At 39.7% G+C, this 15,985-nt stretch overlaps 1 protein-coding gene across 1 annotated transcript in view; it reads right to left on the bottom strand.

The window, feature by feature from the left end:
- The window catches only part of TNRC6C (trinucleotide repeat containing adaptor 6C), a 72,005-nt gene that overhangs the window by 29,012 nt on the left and 27,008 nt on the right, over positions 1 to 15,985 (bottom strand). Inside the window, 6 exon segments of the mRNA XM_040530153.1 lie at positions 796 to 1,005; positions 1,894 to 1,944; positions 9,106 to 9,405; positions 9,408 to 10,442; positions 10,445 to 10,687; positions 10,690 to 11,694. Of these exon segments, the coding sequence (XP_040386087.1) occupies positions 796 to 1,005; positions 1,894 to 1,944; positions 9,106 to 9,405; positions 9,408 to 10,442; positions 10,445 to 10,687; positions 10,690 to 11,694 (2,844 nt within the window).

Below are 15,985 nucleotides of genomic sequence, written 5' to 3'. Positions count from 1 at the left end.
ATTTTCAAGAGACATATAGAGAGGTTCATCAAATAGCTTAATTGGCATTAAATGATAAGAACTCTTCCTTTGAAGCTAGCAAAAAAGAAAAGTGCTCTAAATACTGCTATAATAGAAAAACTCTAGCAATGGCAAGTCTTACTTTTTCCTGAACAAGTAAGATCTGTGATCATTCCAGTCTCCTAGGAACGGGGAACCAAAAGTATGACCACACATTTGTAATGTGCAATTTTGCTTTCAATGAATCTCGCCATTTTGGCCACCACATTCTTCCAGTGAACAAAACCAAATTACAAGGTTACTAACGGTCAGAAATTCATTCACATCTCAGAAGAATGGGATCTGAAAGGAGCAAGTAGGCTGCAAGAGACACTTTACATTAAATGATGAGGTTGCGTCAGCTCAATCTGTTTTATTCTGTTTACTCTGTTTAAAGCAGAGATTACTCATTCCAAGACCTCTCAGTCCTCTTTTTAGGTTTTCTGGAACCTCTGACTATATCTGCTATTTAGTAGGAATGAAATTTAAAGATTATCACAGCCAAAGCAGAAGTTTTGGCTTTCATAACACCTTTATATTTACAGGACCAATGCATCAAATTCGTAACTTTAAATGAATTTGGAATCTCATAAATTTTAAGAGAGCTAATGGGAGTTTTGAAAATTAAATTAAGAAAGTCTCTGATTTAAATGCACAGAAAAATCAGAAGTGGCTCTATTTAAAGACACTGGCAGAAGAAAACACACTTTGCCCTTTTTCCCCAGCCCCTTAAGACAGTGATGTCCGTGCACGTACCTGGTTTGCACAGTGCTGGGGCAGCAGCTGGAGCATTTGTTCTTCCGTATGTCCCTGCCGACTCGGCAGGATTATCTCCCCACCCTGTACCACTGCTGGGGGGCTTCCCCCACGCTGAAGTGCCATTATCAACTGCAGCAGAAGGGGATGACGGCTCTCCCCAAGAAGCTTCGGTCTTTGTGTGGACGTTAGGCATTTCTCCCCAGCCTGCTGAAGCGAGGGGAAGGAGGGAAGAAGAGTGATGAGAGGAAAGGTTTCTTTTGTCAATAGTTTCAAAGACAGACATTTTATTAAAGTCTTTATCTGGAAAGAGCATGAACCAGTAAGCAGACACAGTGCCTCTAATTAAGCATACTTTAAAAAGCCTTTGATTTAGTCTCAAAAGTCTTTTTCTTAATTTAATAGTAATGTCAAGTTGTCAAGATGGAAAGAATATTTCTGAACATAGCCGGGGCAGCCAGGTGAAGCCCAAATGCGGCCCAAACCAAGCAGCTGCTTCCCGTGGCACTTCTCGGAGAAGACCAAGCAGGGCTCGGGGAACACAGCAATGGAAGCACTCACAAGACCAAGACCCAAATTTGAGTTGGGCCTTGCTCAGTGTAGTATTTTAAGTTGTTTTAATCCCTTTTAACTACTATCAAATTATCGAATCTCTTTTCTCATGCCTTGTGCACAAGATGATACACCACTTTCAGTGCAGATTATGTGTTGTTAACATTCCTTAAAGCTTTTATTACAGCTCGTGTTTGATTGTGTTCACTCCCTGCCCCTTCGTCACTGAAGCTTTAGGTTATAACCAATATGGTTTTTATGGGAGAACTAACAAAAATGCAATTAGAACCCACAGTCAAATCATGAGGAATGGCACGCAGAAGTCACTGTTTTCCTGCAGAGTATTACTTCAGCTCATCAAAAGATGTAAGCCACTCTACAGGAACGGCCTTAGTCTGGCTTGAACGTAATGCACTTAAATCCGCATCACACCCATTTTAGCACTACAGTTAAATGTGCCAGGAGCTGCCACATAGCTTCAGAGTCCCAAAGAGCAACACAGACCAACACAACAAAAGCGTAACTTTAATTTTAAATGCCCATTACCTCTTACAAAAAGTCTTTTTTTTCCTGAAGTTTTTTTCTTTTTCTTTTTTCCTGTTGTACATAAGAATTCAGAAGTTTTGTTGAATATCAGCACTTGAGAAAAGCGTTTTCAGTTCTTTCTCCCCAAAACAATATCTAACGTACAGAAGAGCAGCTTCTGACTCTCACAGAGGACTATTTGCTTCATCGAATTTTCCAGAAGGTCAGATTTGGATCACAGATGGATTTCAAGGTACTTTTTGAAAACATGCGAGAGTGCCAGATACATAGCAGGCAAGAAAACAAAGCTTTTACATCTATCCAATGTTAACCTATTTTTCTACAATTACTACAAGAAAACATTGTATTACATGACAACACATCTCAAAGTATTGCAGAATTCAGTATTATGCTGTCTGTTTAAAATGTCCACTATCACTAGGCTGCCAATTCAAGAAAGCTGCCTTCTCTTCATTGGAGATGAGTATTATTAAGTATTATTAAGTATTTTGTTCCAATAAACGATGGCCCTGCCAAATCTGTAACTTCTGGCTCACAAAATGGAAACAGATCTGCTTAAGAAGGAAAATTGGTTTTACTACTACTCAAAAAAGAGTATCATTACTTTTTTTTTTTTTAAACCAGATTTCATAACTTAAGGGCTAGATGCCTACTTTGCTGCAGCATTATTCCTTCTTTGCTCCCCAGTGCTATCTGTAAAAATACTCCAAAAAGCTTCAAAGAGAAGAAACATAAGGTTTTCTACACCAGCTAATAACCAAAGAAGATATAAAATGGCAAAAAAGTCACCACAGAAGAACTTAAGAGTATCCTGAAATAGATTAAACTGTCTAAGCAACAGCGTTTCATTAAGCAACAAGTCTAGCAGGCTTCTTGCTACAAGTCTTCCCAGAATTTATGGACTTCAACAGAATTTGTTACTAGAAACTGCAGGCAAAATATACCTCCAAAAGCAACTTGAATACTGACTAGCAGTGAAAAAAAACCCTTTCAAATCGTGGACTCATACCTGTTCACCACTCCAGTGTTACTGTATTACTTTATTTATTTTAGGCTCCATTTCTTAAAGCAACTGATTCTCTCATACAATGATAAAAGTGTACATGACATAAACCATACCCAAACGAAGCCTACATGCTCAGGAACACGTAGCTTAATAAAGCTCCTTCACTACCAGCAAGGTTCATTGTGTTTTAAAACGTATTCCTGACCAAACCTCAAAATTCACTGTTTTATTAAGATGATTTTCATTTAAAACAGAAATGCTGCATTCTGTTCTAAGCCCAGCTGAAACTTCTGGTTCATTTTAAAATGCGTACAAATGATAAGCACACAAACACGCGCATGCATGTCAGTGAACCACTATTTAACCTGATGACTCCCCTTGGTGTGTCACCTAACACACTTGTTCAAGCTTATTGCTTGTATCTTTACGTCAAATTAATTTTTTATCTAACTTTTTGCCTTAATACTCAGGAGGCAACCTCGTAAGTGCATGGCTTCAATCACGTTGACATCTGAAAATGAGTAACTGCAGGCACATGAACCAAAACCCAAAACATTTCTGGAGCACCAACTGAAGTATAACATGCAGAGGCTGCAGAACACTAATATTCCCCTGAGTCCCTACAAAACATACTGGTAATACTTTAAGCAATTCGATTCAAGAAGTCAACCTTAAAACAAAATTCATAAATGGAAAAGGCAAAGTATACTAGGTTTTAAACTAAAAAATTCAAAAGAACTGGTCCTTCTGATGCTCTTTACTAGAAATTCAACAACACTGATTAAAGAGATCACAGATGTGCAACGTCCAAGTTATTTTGAGTTAAGTGCTTTAAGTGCGCTGAGCAGTAAATAAGACGGGATTACAAATAATGAGGGAACTAGCCTTTACTAAAAGATAATACTTGCAGGTACAAACAAACTAAATGTATTAAACAAAAGTTTTCAAAATTGTCTTAATACATCATATTAAGTGCAGGAAATCAGTAAATAAAACCTGAAGGCTGCTGGAGAAATAGGCTGTGCACAACAAAAATTAGCCTCTACATAAATTCCCAAGTACCTACCATTTATGAAGCTGTTTTTCCCTCCGAGGTAGGTACTCGCTCTGTTATTATCTTTGTGCTACCTTTTTATGTCTCTACATGGCTCTATTTTAAAAACTTTAAAAGGTTGATATGTTTTCAGATGAATGATGCAAAATTCTACAGGTAAGAGGAAAGAATATATTTATATAATAATTCGTATTTGTTATTGTCCAGAAGAGTACCTTTTTTTAAACGAGGTTTTTCCTTGATTTTTACAACATCCTAGTGTGCCTCATATTCAAAACAGACACAGGTGGAATATTAGTTCAAAGAATCTGCAGACCAAGCAGCTTGCCTCCAGGAGCACGATGCTTTCCAGCACTACACATTGCCCAACACAAGCAGATTGCAAATGGCATCATAGTGGGCTGAACAAACACAGAAAGCTACTTTTAAGCTCCTTTACACAGCTGTTTGGAAGGAAAACACCTTTGTGATGGTCTCAAATCTGAGCCAGTCTTCAATTTTCAAAAATTCTTATTATTTTCTTTATGAAAATAAGATGCACGTAAGGCTTTTTTAAGAAAAAGCCTCATGCTTTAAAAAAAAAAAAAAAATCCACCACCAACATAAAACCAAAACCACAAGAAAAAAAGCAACAAACAGATCCACATGAATGTTGTTTTGCAGCAGGATAAGCTCTGCTAACAGCTACCTTGGCAAGAAAGTGAGGCTTTAATACGGAACTTTTTAAACTGTTAGAACTGCAAGAAACAAAGAGATTGCAGTGAGTAATAAATATGGCCACATTGGCAGAGTTTTGTTTTATAGAAATAAAAACATAATTAACATTGGGCCTCCGCCAACAGGAAATCCTCAAGGGAAAGTGAAATGTTAACTAAGTTATGGCAGGATGCAGTTGTTTTCCCTCAAAATAACCCTATAGCCATTTGGATGACAGAAATTGTTTTTCTTGAGGTTGTTTGGTCCATGATAAATACCAGAGTGTATGACTACAATAAAGGCAAACCAAAATATCAGAACCTTATGCAGACGAAAAAGGAAGATAATAGACAGAAAAATGAAACTGTTTACTAAATAGTCACTTGTTAGTCTGCTTATAATAGAAAATAAATTAGCTATAGCAGTGTATTCATGCATGTATGTGTGTAAGGAAAGGTTACATATGTTTTAAGAGTCACCTGTACCCCTCAACCTTTCATGTCCTACTTTCCTAACAGGTATTCCAGTTCAGGCAGTGGAGCTCAATGCTTTCTTGCATTACTCAGCATTAGGGAAGCTCTTATTTGGCTGTCAGCGATGGGATCATCCCTGCGTGAGAGCAGAGGACAGGTTTCTCAGGATCACCTAGCTGTCCCCCAGCACTTAATTGTTAAAAGGCTGAGTGCACACAACAGGATTTTAGGTTTTCACATGAGCAGCCTAAAGGTGCTCAAAGCTGATCTGGTTTCCTGTCCACTGTGATGAAAGTGCAAAGTAAAAAAAAATGCATCCTTTCCATTTTCTGTTTCATGTAAATCACATGCTAAGAGTGGCACCGAAGTTGCTACTGACACAATGCCACAAGATTATAAAAGAAACGGACAAAATAATTTATACTTTGTTCGGATTTTAAAAGTGGAGCTGCTAACCCTCTAGGAACCACAACGACCTTAATTTTTGACATAAAATCTCCAAAGGGAAGCCCACATTTACTTCTGCTGGCTTCGTTTCTCGGATGGAAGACCATCTGTTGGAACCCTGCCAGTCTCTACCTATCTGGTACCTCTCCTCTATCTAACAGGAACACATCAAGCCCACTTCTTAGCATTTGGGGGAAAGAGCTGTTGGTGTTTGGGATCCAAAAATCTCTCTCTGATCACTCATCCCTGTTTGCAAAACTTTCAGTCACTTCTGCTTGTCTTTCTAAGTAACTCATCATTAGCATGGGAGGAAGCTCCTAAAACCAGAAAGGAGTATACTCATCACATTATCCACCCCTTTTGTGTGTGTGTTTTTATTTACAATAGAAAAAGAAACTCCTCAGACCATTACGCATTTCATCAAGTGTGTACCAACATCTGCTTCCCATCAATAGCTTTTAAGTTCTGCATTCAAAGAATTTTGAGAACTTCTGAGGATGGGTGACAACGTGAATAACAAGACTGCGACTTGGCCCCCATTTCTAAACTAACATAGTATAAACTCACAATTCTAAAAGGCACTGCTGCTCCTCTGAGAACCATTAACTAGTGCTGTACAGTGAAATTAAAATCCACTTCTTTGCTTTCGGTATGTGTGACTGTGCCACATCTTACAGCTATACATACAACAGGCTTCTGCAGTAATACAGGAACAGAATTCAGCATTCCTAATTCCCTGAATAACAGTAAATTATAAAAATGATTGGAAAAGCATGTCAGGATCCATGTAGATGATGAAATGCCAGTGTTAACTACTAAGTTCAAGTGCTGGAAAATTTTATATGAGCACTTATCTGTGCCCTATGGCATGGCCTTTAATTATACAATCAGGTTTTGCACAGAAATACTGTGCATGGAAAAGAACTGCTGTTGGATAAAATTTGGCTTTGTTTTACAGAAGTCTCCTGGCTTCAAGACTCTAGTTTCCCCTACAGCAGAGGCTGGAAATGCATATTCCCTGTCCCATGGGACAGGAAATTGAGGTATGAAAAAATTAGTTTAAATGGTATGACAACAGACTGTAAGCCCATGTCTGCCCATGATGTAGGAAAGCCATTCATTACTTGCCTTTTTTTTTTTTTTAATCTCATAGATAATTCTATGATTTGCAGGTGTTGTAGGTCTGTGTAATTTCAACACAGATCAATAGAATAGTGCTCAAAAGCTGCTGTGTGCTATATGCAGTGTTAAAAATAGGTCTTCTCACTTTGGGAAGCAAATAGGGTCATTTTAAATTGCACTCTTTTTTGCTTTCTGTGTGGGAAATAAACACAAGAGTAGCCCCTCTAAGGCACAGACAAAAGTAAAGCTGGTCATAGCACAAAAAGGCACAGAGGGCAGTACCTAGCTTCTGCTTATTTGCAGATTCGATGACAGACCTTCAAAATATTTCCACGTGGGGCTCTTATATCCATGCACACACACACAACTGTATGTAAGCAAAAATATACAAAGGACAACTTATGCCTTTGATAACTTTTACGAATATCTGAACTGTATTTTGAATTGTCCTCACTTAAATTTATCCTCTTTCTTACATATGATCTTCAGTACATTCTGAGAGTTGTTTTGGTTTAATATCTTAGGATATTTCTAATGAAAATTTTTGCAAGATGCACAATACTGTCATTTTAACCTAGCCGTGTGCTATCTCGAGTGGATCACTTCAAATAAATATGCAGTTCTCTGACTGCATAAACATATTACTTCAAAGAAACCCTTCCTTTGCTACCATCTTGTCTCCAGAGGCAACCCCTGAAGGTTAACACCAGTTTTGAAATTCCATTTTCACAATCTGAAGGACTCAGAACAGAGAATTTTCCTCTGCAAGGTGTTAATTATTTGAATAGCATTAATGACACATCACTGTACATGAACAGTTTTAAAAACATATGTAATTATCTAAAAGTCAGCTTACTGGGGGAAAAAAGAAAACAAACAAAAATGCTAAAAAAAAGACACCTCCACTAAAATTCAGAAATTTGCATTGTCGGTTTCATGCGTGAAGGTTTAAATATGGATGAAGTAAGTTGAAAGTAAGAAAATTATAAAACAACTACGTTAGACTGGCTGTCTACAAATCTCTTTAAAGATTTCTCTATCTGGAGCACACTTTATTTTATAAAAATAGATACCCTCAACTATTAAAATATTTGACCAGAGAAAGGAACGCAAGACTATTTTTATACAGACATTACAGTAAGTTTGAATTATTTCAAAACATCAAAGACAAAAACGATGGAAATAAGAGAAGTGGAACAAATCCCACTTGGAGAAAAGTACAGTTAAAAAGTCAATATTTAGCCACAACCAAGACGAAACAAAAACTTGGGCACAAAATCAGATGAAGAATTTTAAAGAGCATTGCAAGATTAGATTTCTTTCGAGAAGTCTGTGGTCGTGACATAGAGCAGGGCGTCTAGTGACATTTATTTAAATACCTCCCCCCTAAACACTTTTTTTTTTTTTCTTCCCATTTTCATTCCTTGCTGCTTGTCTACAATGGTACCTTGGTTTTGATTAGAAAAATTCCTATACTCTTTTCGGATGCTCAAAAACCTTGTCTTTGGAACACAGCTAAAGGTAGACTAATTCTTCCCAGCCACCCTGAATGTTAACATCTTTAACCAATCCAGCTTTACGAGAACATCATAAAAATCCAGGATACTCTCCGTGCTTGAGACCTGAAGTACGGAAGAGAACTGTTTCTTCATAAAAGACAACAAACAGAAGACAGAGAAACAGCATCAGCCTGGATTCATACAACTGTTAAAAAACATCTGCTGCCAAGAGATATGGTTCATAGAAAAGAAACAGATGCTTAGTGTCTAAACAAGAACAAAGACTGACTAACAGTAACAGAAGACAAATAAGAGAAGAGAGGTTAGCAAAAAGACATGGAGCTCTCAAATGGCTGAATTAAATGAAGGTGCTAACTAACCGTGGAACACCTGACAAAATAAATATAGATCAACAAGCTCAGGTTCCAGAGCTTTATTGACCAGATATTGTTTAAAGCTTTTCTTACACTCATCGTGCAGCCAGCCAAATTCCTCTCTGGTCCTACTTTTAAAAACATTTTCTATTCCAAAAAGGTATAGTCAACTGGTTTCACTTAGATACGCAGTTTTCCAGATTTGCTCATTGGGACCTGCTGCAAGCACATTTCAGTTAGTCTCACATACACTGGTGCAGCACTGGCAAAAAGATCATAAAAGGCAACAGAAACTTACAGAAACAGAAAAATCCCTTGCCTGTATCATGTCTATAAAGAATTAAAATAAGGTATTTGAACTTAAGGTAACAGCGTTGTTAACTACTGTTAAGAATACTGCCTTAGAGTAAATGAATGCATTTATATTGTGACACAAATACAGGATTTCTCTCTCTAATGCACAATTACACAGCAATCAGGCTAGACAGCATTCAGCAATAATGGAACTGGTATAACGTAGCTTATAAAACTATTTTCATACCTGGACCAAGCAGCGGGGACCGGTTCGGCTGGGCACTTGACTGGTGCGATGGCTGAGGTTCAACCATGTTTGTGTTGATAATGGTGCTAGTGGTGGTGGTATTGGTTGTGGTACTGCTCTGAATTATAGGATTATTTCTATCCCACATGTTTACAGTCTTGTTGTTGTTGTAATTTGGATCGCCCCAAGCTGAGGTACCATCATCGATTTCCATCTTGCGGCGAATGGACGGTGGAGATGGTTCTTCCCAGCCAGTTGCCTCACAGTTCTCTTTTTGTTTGGCTGGCACTGGCCCACCAACCACCCTGACCCCGTCTGTTTTACAGAAGCAGCTCCTCCCCAGTTACTCACATTGTTGTCCTGGGGTTTATTAGCCCAATTTTGTTGGGGGCCTGGCTTTAACGATTCCCCCCAACTTGTACCTGTATTAGCCTTGCTGTTTGTGCCATTTCCCCACCCACTGGTCCCAGACCTCGTGGAATCATTCCAACCAGACCCTGACCTATTGTCAGAGTCCCATCCAGATCCATTCTTCTTCCCATCACCCAAGTGTCCAGGAACAGATGACGAATCTGTCCAATCTCCGCCTCCTGAAGTCCAGCTTGGATTTGATTTCTGTCCATCTCCCCAGTTTTGAGTTTTGGGTTTCTGAGGTTCACCCCAGGTAGGTGATTTGTCCTCCTGATTTGCGGTCCCACTCCAAGCGTGGCCGCTTTTGGCAGCAGCAGCATTATTAACAGTAGTAGAGCTTGCTGACTCTCCCCATCCCCCTGGGCCATTTGGTGCTTTGTTGTTATTGTCTCCCCAGCCTGTATTTGTTGGAACAGCTGCAGGTGGAGAGTTGACCCACCCAGATACTGAAGAGGTATTTGTACTGTTCATGATGGACCCATCGTTCTTCCCCCCTGAGTTTGAAGATTGAGTAGCTGCACAACCCCAGGCCTCCGTTCCATTGTCATTCTTTCGTTCAGACCTTGGGGACTCTTCAAATTCCCAGGCAGTGTTTTGCTTTACAGGGGTCTGTCCCCACCCTGTATTGGACAGGACCCTGGGGTCAAGGTCATTTCTTGGCAACTGAACTTGCCCTTGGTCTATCATCCCTTTATCTCTCCTCCTGCCTTCTCCAGCCCCCTCCCTCCCAGTACTGCCTTCGTTTTGACTTCCACCGCTGTCGTTACTTCCTTCGCTAGCTGTGGTGCCAGATGCTGCAGCTTTGGCCCAAGAGTTCATTTGTTCATTGCCCTGCTGCATGGCAGGATTCGGACTGGTAACACTAGAGCCATCCCAACCCGTTGATCCTTTCCCGTTGATGTCACTATTGGAATGCTGGTTTGGGGCTTGCCCCATTCACCGTTTACACCGTTACTGGCGTTACGGTTGGGGTGGCCCCAAGCTCCAGAATGCATGCTACCAACACCGCTGTTGCCACCGCCCCTGCCCCACGCTAGTACCCCAGGGCCAGAAGGAGGCCCTGAATCCCACGCACTCGCTCCATTTCCTTCCTTTTGCACAGCACTGCTGGATCCATTTTGTTTAGCACTTAATGCTGAGTTCACAGTGTCTCCATTCCCCTGACTGAACCAGAATTGCTGTTTCCTGTGGCAGGATTACCGGGGGACATCCCCCATACTGAACTGCCCATTCCTTCACCACTGCCCCCACTGACTTGAGAAACTGATGTTCCATTAGCACCAGGAAGGCCTTGCAGGTGGGGCGGGATGATGGCCCCCATACCAACAGCCATCCCCCAGTTCGGCAGTCCATTTGTCTGCATTGCATTGATAGGGTTTGGTGAAGAGTTCATGGGGTTAGTGTTATTTGGTCCATCAGTGTTAAGGTTCTGAGGTTGTACGCTGAAAGACACATTCTGAGAAGTGGACGTTTGTGGTTCTGTGCTCTCTTGCGGCAGCAAGTTTCCCCAAGCACCTAAGGTGCCTGTTGGGTTCCCATTCTGGTTGCCCATGTTCTGACCTATGGCACTGACTGGACTGCAAATACTGGAAGGGTTGCCTGCTCCCACAGTTCCTTCATGTCCGAGTACAGGCCAGGCAGCTGGATTGGCATTAGGGTTAAGGTTAAGATTAATGCCAGCATTTGAGTTGGAAGCACCCCAGCAGTTTTGACTTCTACCATCTCCAATCATGTTGTCCATCTTTCCATCCCCACCGCTGGCAGAGCAGTGAGCTAGGCCAGAGCTGGAGCCTGCAGCCACCCCCCACACCCTGGCCGAGTTTCCGTTACCGTTTGCTCCACCAGCTCCAAGGGCACTCTGGTTAGAAGTGCTTTGGACGAGTGCTCCGTTGGCGCCATTATTGCCATTAGTTTTCTTTGTATGTCCAGTGAAGTTGCCTTGGGCACTCCCTGTAGCCATGCTACTGTTCTCTGAGCCACAGTTGGAGGCAGAGTCAGTGTCTGTAGTACATTCTGAGGCAGATTCAGTCTCAGCTCCTGTGATGGAAGGCCACGCTTCCTTGTCAGTCCTGTCTATTATCACTTTATCCCAGCTGCAGTTGCCTTCACTCCTGAAAGTGGGCTGCTGTCCCCAGTGGGAATTTTCATAATGGTCTCCCAATCCACTGTGACTGAGATCTGAAAGGATCCGATAAGGTTGAAAATGAGTCCACTGTTCAAGTACCACAAAAGCACGCTCTTAAGTACTGTTTTACATCGCTAGCTGTAACACTGAGCTCTGCATTGAAGTCTAGATCATGCTAAAATTTGGAGCACATTTTCTAATATAATACAGTATTTTTTTCTACTACAATAAACTACCATGCTCATATTTAGTTTTGTTGTTTTTTTTTTTTAATCTGACAAAACTCTCAATTAAAATAATGGAATAATTCCATTTAGAACAGAGCAGTAAAAATATTTTGCATCTCTTGGTATACTAGTTAAAATAATAAACACAATAATATGGATAGCAAATACACTAAACCTACATGAAAAATCTAAAAAGCACATTTGGAAAAAAGGTCTGTGAGTCTCATCATTTTACTCAGTCTTCATTCTTCAGAGAAACAAAGAACATGCAATAAAAATAAATGTCTGCCTACCATTAGATATTATATGCACACGCCCCCCCCCCATTAATTTAGGTTTTCAATCCTTCCTGTAAATAAAGGAACAAATACTGACAGCCATCTTCGTTATACAGCATCAATTATACATTTAAACACCATTACTATAACTTACATTTTAGCAGAGAACATAGGCATTTCTTAATAACAGCTTGTTAACAAACTTCGCTCTTAAAGGATTTACATGGGGTTTAAACATGCTTTTTAACTTGCACATACAGCCCTAATTCCAACCCCCAAACCAGTGAAAACTAACATTATATTAAACACATTCAGAAGACAGTCTATTCAGAGCTCCTCCCACATCATCAAATGTAGGTGCTAATCCAAACAATTTTTAAAAAGCTCTCGAACCTCTAATTGCTTGCTAGGGCGCAAAGTTAAACAGAAAGACAACCATTCTCATGCTAAGGACTCAAGCTTAGTCAAGTTTTTGCTTTTACTTTCTATCCCAATGCTCTCTACAAAGGATTTTTAGTACAGATTACTCCTTTTAGTTTCTTTTGATGGGAATTTATTGCAAGGGATTCAGTCTGATCCTAGGCATACATACTGGAGGCCATCTGCAGAACAGTTCTAACTGGCTATCTAAAGAAGGGAGAAAACTGCGTATACATATACATTACAAATTTCAGATCTCAATTATTTTTACTTGCTGTAAATCTGCAGAAACATGACCTATTTTATGATCAATTAGTCTAGATTAGATTTGAATAAGAAATGCATGACTGTTTTGAGGGTAAGATGTATACAACAAACCTCCCAAATAAGCCGCTAACAGTGGATGACTAATATACATTGATTTGAATCACAAATATTTTGGTGTGATTAGCTCCTCTAACTGCTTCCAATTAAAGGTATTCCAACACTGTGAAAAAATGGTTCCAAGAATAGAAAAAGCGCTCTCTCTTTGACAAAGTCTCATTATTCACACGTTTCACCTGTGGCTATGCAAGCAAGAGCAGTGATTACTCAGTTGCCTCACGCAGATTATCAAGATGAAGAAAGAACACACTAAACCAGGACAGATTGCATCTTCTTTTTTTCTAAATCAATTGAAACAAAAGTATGCATGATAAAGAAAGGAAGGGAAAACAGTCTTAGCTCATCGCCTGTCTTCGCATGATGCCAGGAAAAGCCTAGTGTTAAACAGAAAGAGCTAAATAACTGGCATTTGTACGACAAATCCTACAGAGAATATGAACCAGCCACTTGGGCTGACCTGGATTCCTGCCCCTACATGCGATGGCTAGAAAGGAAGAAAGCATCACGTTACTCCTGGACAAAACTGACTGGTTACAGAGCTGAGGAAGGAGGTTGAAAATTTACCTGATAATCTAGGTTTGCTACACAGGTGTTAAATAGAGACCAGAATCCCAGATAAGACATGGAAGGTGAAAGGAAGCCTGTGAAATGACTTAAAATGGGTCAACAGGGTCAGAAATATGAGCCAAGCAGTATTCTTAGCAGAGCACAAATGAACAAAGGAAAAAAGCTGCAGCAGCCAAGGCCAGAAGATAAGAAGTTGAGGTAACCAAGGAATCAGATAAGAGGAGTTGTGTGAGATTTTTTCAACACAGTGGGTGGTGAGATTCAGCAGTATGTTTCAGACATGGTCAAAAAGATTTAAAAGTGCTTTGAAATATACAGTTTCAATAAAAGGGTCTTGTCAAAGCCGAAACCTCAGGTACACATGTGAGTGCCTGGGAGAAAAACGGTGCTGCCCAAGGCAAGCAAGAGTCTCTGTGCAGGGCAGGTTTATGGAGAAAGGTCAACAGCACAGTGCAGGATGGCTCGATACTCACCAAGGTGACACAAAGACCAACAAGATGAGATCAAAGGCAGCTGCTTGATTAACCTTTTATTTTTTAAACAATGATGGTAGTTAAAGCAATGCTAAGTATGAAAGCATTTAAGTGACAGAACGTAAAAGGAAGGGGTGGGAACAGAAGAGGAAGATGACAAAACTCTGGAAGATTCAAAGGAGCAAAACCATTCTTTATATGAGATAGTGGGATTTTGAAGAGCTGCCAGAGAACAAACGAACAAACAAATTATGATGTGGAAGAACTATACAGATCAACAGATGGCCCTATTAAAATATAGCAAATGGCCACGTACCTGAGCTTGGCTAAGCCCATCACTCCAGACAGCATCACACAACACGTTTGGCTCAGGAAGCAGCATCCACGCAGCTCAAACGCCCTTTGCTTTTCAAGGGTTTGCAATAGTTGCTCCCTTCTAACAGTATTGTTCCTTTTACTGAGATTCAGATTATGCCCTCAACAGTAACAACTGACTAATCTGAAAGTGGTTACTCTGATAAGGATTAAAATAATTCTGTCAGATGACATAAATAAGCCAGTATTCCGTTAACAGCAGTGTACCTGTGTTGCTTGGTCCCTGATCTGGAGTCAGCAGTATCGTGCTGGCAGCTTTCACAAGTAATGTGCTCAAAAAGCCAAACAAAACCTAAATCCAATCCCTTCCAGTATAACCTCTACAGCAATAGGACTATCAAGTTAAAAACAACAACAAAACTGAAAAACGTACTCAAAGGTAGTTTCTTGCAGATTCAAGACAGAAGTTGCCCTCCAAAGCTCCTTCAGTAACCAGCATTAGGTATTTCACTTAGCTTCTGGGGTCCGAATCTCCACCTTGATTTTCTTGTGCGTTAAAACATGATGGTGGCTACCACATAGCTAACAACCTGTCTAAACAAATGACCTGCAAGAGCTCCTTGGAAATATCTTTCTTCAAGCCTCAGACAGGAGAGTTTCTCAGAGACAATCATTTCACAGTCTCCGAATAGGTACTGGAACAACTGCTTCTAACACCAAAAGGCTGCTGCTATAAAGCTAGTAAGAAACAGGGCAGATTAAAAATAAAATCACAAAACAAACATGCAGCTGCAAGAACTGTGACTCTACTGCTAGGCAGATAACAGACTTCGACCACAGACTGATCCTGAAGAAAGTAATTTTTTTTATATTTTTGTCTCTAGAAATAAATACCCAAAGATATTTTTCCATTTTCTCCAGACTAAAAGTAGTTCATTTCTATAAAATAAATAACCATAGAGTAGCAAAGTCCTACCTAATCCATAAGGATTTTACACAAATAGAAAAAATGTGAAAGGAAAATATTTTTATATGATTAAATCTAAGGGAAATTTTTTGTTTGTTTGGGGTTTCTCTTGAACACAGAAATTCCTTCCAACTCTCTAGGAAACCAAGTCTTCATAAAAATTGCCAATATTTTATTTTATAAGCTGTTAAGACTGAAACGGGGAAAACCATTAAAGTGTCAGTTCTTAAGAATCAGTTCCTCTTTATTCATGCAAAGATCTGAAATAGAGCACTGCAGTCTACCAGAAGCATTTCTATCCTTCTTATGAGCAAAGATTTTAAACAAAGCATTAGGAACAGGAACCACAGGTATTTTATGTCAGCAAATTGTAGTGCTGGTACACCACAAAGTCAAATTGATTTTTAAATTAATACTTCGTGTTTGAAAAACTTAATAATGCATCTTTTACAAAATACAGTTCCCTTGATTAAAAAAAAAAATCTCCAGCAATCAAGAAGGAAAAATTAATCTAATACTGAGATTAACAACTCAAATTTGTTTTAAACACACAACTTCTGTCAAATTGCAAGCATACGGGTTACCTGAGAAATGCAAAGCTTTTCAGGTAGATCAGTGTTACCAATAAGCATGAGTGTTGTTTTTTTTCTTCCCCTAAATAATATAACAAGGTGGGAGGAGATTGCTGGTGCTAAGCACTGCAGCCAGCATGC

The sequence above is a fragment of the Cygnus olor genome, chromosome 18 (genome assembly GCF_009769625.2).
Source record: "Cygnus olor isolate bCygOlo1 chromosome 18, bCygOlo1.pri.v2, whole genome shotgun sequence".
NCBI classification, from domain to species: domain Eukaryota; kingdom Metazoa; phylum Chordata; class Aves; order Anseriformes; family Anatidae; genus Cygnus; species Cygnus olor.
Note: the sequence above shows the minus strand (reverse complement) of the source record. Positions and strands in the feature narration are given on the sequence as shown.